Source organism: Haliotis rubra, unplaced genomic scaffold, assembly GCF_003918875.1.
Source record: "Haliotis rubra isolate DU_JTF1 unplaced genomic scaffold, ASM391887v1 Scf224, whole genome shotgun sequence".
NCBI classification, from domain to species: Eukaryota; Metazoa; Mollusca; class Gastropoda; order Lepetellida; family Haliotidae; genus Haliotis; species Haliotis rubra.
In genome coordinates, this window is record NW_025766270.1 from 308,703 (window position 1) to 314,085 (window position 5,383).

The following is a 5,383-nucleotide window of genomic DNA, read 5'->3' on the forward strand; positions in this document are numbered from 1 at the left end:
TAGCCCGACCACCCAATCCCGTCAGTCGCTTCTTACGACAAGCATGCGTTGCTGAAGACCAATTCTGCCCAGGGGTGTCACAGTCAGCTTGACCAGAGAATCCAGTAACTGTCATCATGTAATGACATCATTTCATCATGAGTAATGATGACAAGTCGGGGAACGATGATATGCTGTCAACTACGTCACCAAGACATAAAGACTCTCTCTCTCTCTCTTGGCGACTGATTGGCTAAGCCAACTCCCTAAGTTAACTCTTTGTCAAACATGTATGTACTCGTGAAGATCCGGGTTAGGATTGGTCTTCAGAAACCCATGCTTATTGTGAGAGGCGACTAACGGGATCGGGTGGTCAGACTCGCTGACTTAGTTGACACATGTCATCGTATTATATTAATAGCTTCTTGTTTTAATCTGTACTTTCGACAAAATACAACAGTCTGATCCATGTAGTTTGGGTAAAGATAATAAGTGAATATTAATTCTCGCTTATTGTCGCTAGAGGCAAAATAACTATCATATATTTCTGTGTTGATCAGTCCGGAAATGATGCTATTAAAGCTGGCGTGTTTATTACTTGCTTTCAGTTAGCTGGAGGCTACAGTGTTGGAGATCAAAGAAAAACTGGTTCAGGTCATTTCAGCTGTTACCAGATACTGCAATATTAAAAAGGTTCATGTCACATAGTACATAAGAAAGGGTGGATGGCGCATCCAGTAAAGGTGGGGATGGGTGGTGTTTCTGTTTATTGATGATCTTCCCAGAGACACCTTTCAGGTTGAAGAGTGTCTTATTATCAGAAATTCAATACTCATGTCCAGTATTTTTTTAAAACAATTTTCAGTAGTAGAATAGAAGCGACAAAACCCTTTCCACATCCATAGGAAATATCTGTGATTGTACCATTCTGACTATATTATGAGTATTTATTTGTCTCAGCAGTATTACTGCTATATGATGTGATTTGTGAACAACAATCAAGTTATTGATGATGATGTAGCTGCACACGAAGGGATATGAGAAAGTAGGTTCTGTGTTTTTCATTTGTTAAATGTTGCTTGGTGAATGAACTCAACATTCCCTGGAAATGGCAATGATGACAATAGTTCAAGATATCGGTAAATCAGTGACGTATTTACACGTACGTAATATAATCCTGAATATATATGACGATTATTGAATCTTGTATTTGGAAGAGAAAGAGTGAGACACAACTTAAGATGTGCTTCAAGATACGCCTGGTGTACTAGAGATTATATTTTGTAGGTATTGTCTTTATATGTTTTATTGTTATTGTTTGTTCTTGCTCTTTTCTTCTGGTGTCAGTAATCCTGATGACAAGAATATTGCTTTCCCAGTAGTATTGGAAACACAGGTTTATCCCAAGAAAATCGTTTAAATTGAAATGTACATGAAGTTCACAAATGTATTCTAATTCTATTGTATTCTTGAAATGATTTGAAAACCGACAGACTTTTTCCACAATTCCGTTGCACGAATAAATACAGAAGCGTTGTGTCTGATACTTTTATCCCCAAGGTAAGTGGTGGTAGAACCTTCAAAAAAGATTGTTCTTAACAGAGAATTGTTCGATTGAAGAACCTATTTTGCTTAGGCAGTCAGTACACAATTGATCAATTAAAACATTAGAAATATTACAAATATTACAGGCATTAAAGATAATCACGTTTATTCTTGAGGTACATCGGTATTCACATAATGATGACTGTTATTACAGCAGTTGGTGGTCATGTGCATGCTGCTGAGTAATAACCAAGTGAATACATTAATGAATAACTCAAATACGTAGTTTCAGAGCCACTGTAAAGAGATAACAGAGCAAAACACCAATGCCAAATTTGAATACAAAATAAGGAATGTGATCAGCACATTACACAAACAATTTCATGGAAAGCAATAACTGGGACGAAACATAAGAAAAGCAAGTGTCACTAAACTCTCCACACAACAAAGTGGTTTATGTACAGAGCAGGTACATATCAGTATGAGCATTATGAACCAAATAAACTAGCTTTAAAACGTGATTGATTATATTAGTGTCAGCTCACCTGAGTGGAAGACAATGTAATCGTTAAATGTTGACATCGTCTCTGAAACTGCAAGGTCTACGGAGATTAAACTATTTAGGATGACTAGGATGATTCTGGCTATGGTGTCTGCAACACTCAGAATTCAACCTGATTATCATTATGGTCACATCGACCTTAGTTAAATTGTCATGTTCGGCCATTAACCAGTCATGTCTGCATCGTTGTGGCTTGTACTTTGCAGCAAGTATGTGGTTTTCGAACTACATTTACGTTTTACTTTTGTTTTGGTTTTTTTAACTAATCTAGCAACGCCAATTTTTTATTTCCATCTTTCTGGCGTCACCGTTAATCGGCCATCCAAGAGATGTTGAAAATTGGTACATGTGTAGTTAGTAGTTGGGGCCTAACATGTGTCCTGAATTATTCGGGATGCTATGAATTTTTACCTTGATTTAACCTTTATAGCACAGATGTTGCTGTCGCCACATTGAGTATGTTCTCGTGGACAATACAAACCGAAAGAGGTGCAAAGCTGAGTGAGTGAGTTTAGTTTTACGCCGCACTAAGCAATATTCCAGCTATATGGCGGCGGTCTGTAAATAATCGAGTTTGGACCAGACAATCCAGTGATCAACAGCATGAGCATCGATCTGCTCACTTGGAAACCGATGACATGTGTCAACCAAGTCAGCGAGCCTGACCACCCGATCCCGTTAGTCGCCTCTTACGACAAGCATGGGTTACTGAAGATCAATATTCTGACCCGGAACTTCACGGGTCGTGCAAAGCTGAAAACCAAATCTTAGATGCAGTCCCATACACGGCTTTATCAAAGTATCTGCATAAATTGTGTTACATTATTTACTTCGAAAGATATCATTCCTGCAACACTGGAAGAGGATTCACCATCCACCATCACATTCTGATATAGTGATAATATTGAGCAGGTTCCGTCTTATGAAGTCCTATTGTCTTGTGCAAATTAAATTTAATATACAAAATAATTACACTACATAGTGCTTACTCTATTATTATAATGACCATACGAGATCCACTTATATGCAAAGCATCACCATTAATTTTGCATTTAACACAGTCTTGAACTATGCACTCGAAAAATTTTCTGATTCCCAGAATCGTTTGCTTCAGCTGTTGCTACGAACCCAGTACCGATGTCTGTACCATAATATATTTGAAGTGTCATTAATAATTTATTCACAGTTTAAGATAGCTACACAGTCCCGTGGCTCTATGTTTAACACCCCAGACAGTGGCACAGGTTACACTACGGTGAGCAACATTCAGATACATTCTGTGAAAATACACATATTATATACACTACACATATATCTTGTATTCAAAGTTTTACCGACCCGTGAAGATCCGGGGTAGAATAAGTCTTCAGCAACCCATGTGCTTGCCATAAAAGGCGACTATGCTTGTCGTAAGAGGCGACTAACGGGATCGGGTGGTCAGTTTCGCTGACTTGGTTGACACGTGATCATCGGTTCCCAATTGCGCAGATCGATGATCATGCTGTTGATCACTGGATTGTCTGGTCCAGACTCGTTTATTTACAGTCCGCCGCCATATAGCTGGGATATTGCTGAGGGCGGCGTAAAACTAAACTCACTCACTCACTCACTCAAAGTTTTACCAACAGCACCAGACACAGTGTGGTACTTGAAATAATCAGTACGTTGGTACATCCTTTGATATGTTGCCAGGTTACATGAACATATAAGTCACGATAGTTTGTCAAGAAGCTGGACTGTCTTTGTACTCAATGTTATTTAAGACAAAATAGTCGTGAGCTTGGATGTTACGTCTCAGGTTAAATATGTCGGCTAGTCAGTAATCCTGATTACGGTACCGGACGCATGGTCGATCGGTGGAATCCCTTCTCAGCGCAGTGTTAAAACGTATTGTTTGGTGGCATGACACAGTGTAATATTGTAAGCTGCGGGGTCGTTTCCGCTTCCGGCACAGCACAAGGTCACGGAATTGGCGTCTGAATCTCCTTGCACTGCAGCAATAGAGATAGAAATTGACAGCGTGCGTTGAGTCACATAAAACAAAGGCAATAGTATCAAGCAGATACCACATGGCTCCCTTGTGGGTGTTCTCAGGGGCTGTCCAGTAAGGTGATAATATGAGGAACACACACCGTGGCGTTGTGAGAATGACTAATGCAACTGCTGATGTCACAAGCATTATGGTCACTTGCCGTTGACGATTGGTCGTGACGTTGACGTTAATCACTGAGTCATCCCTGTTCAGATATTGATGCAATCTACCCGATTTAAGTATTCCTGCAACAATGAGCACATTGAAGGTAAGAAGTAGAGAGCATGGAAGAATGGCGTACATTGCAACATTCATCCAGTACCAAACATCAATCATAAAGTCCATATACCTCTCGTGGATCCCACAAAACGATGTGCCGGGGTAATCCATGGCAATATAATCTGTTGTCCAGAAGAGGTGAAGGAACAAAAGCAGGAGCGGCACCGTTATTCCTCCTACAACAACCAAAGACTTCCTGAAAGTCCAGTTCTGACCCACCTTCAAAGGAAACCAAACAGCAGCGAATCTTTCCACGGACAGAGCAACTAATAACCAGTTGGCAAGTGTGATGAGGAAGTTTCCACAAAAGCCAAGAAATTTGCAACCAAATGATCCGATGTCTACTCCATAATCCATAAGAACAAATATGAGGAGTTTGTTGACAATGGCCAAGTTGTCCACAATGGCGAGGAGGGCGATGTAAACCGTAAGAGACCTTGGAGGAGACATTTTTATTATTGTTAGGATCGAAAAGCAGTTCCCAGGGAACCCAAGAATCAGAATCACCCACAGGTAATAAGTTTCGATGTTGTATGCTACAGCATCGATGGTTTTCCAGTTGCCTTGATCTAAGGATTTCGTCACCGGTACAGAAGCGGGATAGGTTGTGTTGATCAGCGACATCTTGTCTCGCAAGGACTTACAGGACTGATGACACGTCACCTAGAAGAAGAGAGGCACATGGTTAATCCTAGTGTACAGTCATATGTAACTAGCGTGGGTCTATTTTTGTGTTGGTCTTTTCTTATCTTTTTACAGATCAAGAGTGCAAATATCTTCTCACATAATTCAATGCATATCATTAGTATGTCGATATGAGAGATAATGAAAGGGATAAAAATCAGCATGAGCCACCTACTTTGTCTGATATTAAATAGAAATACCAAATATCGTTTTGAGCCTTGTCACTTTAACCAATACTAGCAGATTCAACAACTCGATACTTTCGGCTATAAGCACTGACTCATGACCTGGAGGCGTAATTC

General features: G+C 39.9%; 1 protein-coding gene across 1 annotated transcript; it reads right to left on the bottom strand.

Moving 5' to 3' along the window:
- Positions 1–3,902: 3,902 nt before the first annotated feature.
- On the bottom strand, positions 3,903–5,021 carry LOC124277584 (kiSS-1 receptor-like). The gene has a single exon (XM_046713302.1). The coding sequence runs from the start codon at positions 5,019–5,021 to the stop codon at positions 3,903–3,905; it is 1,119 nt and encodes a 372-aa protein (XP_046569258.1).
- Positions 5,022–5,383: the final 362 nt, after the last annotated feature.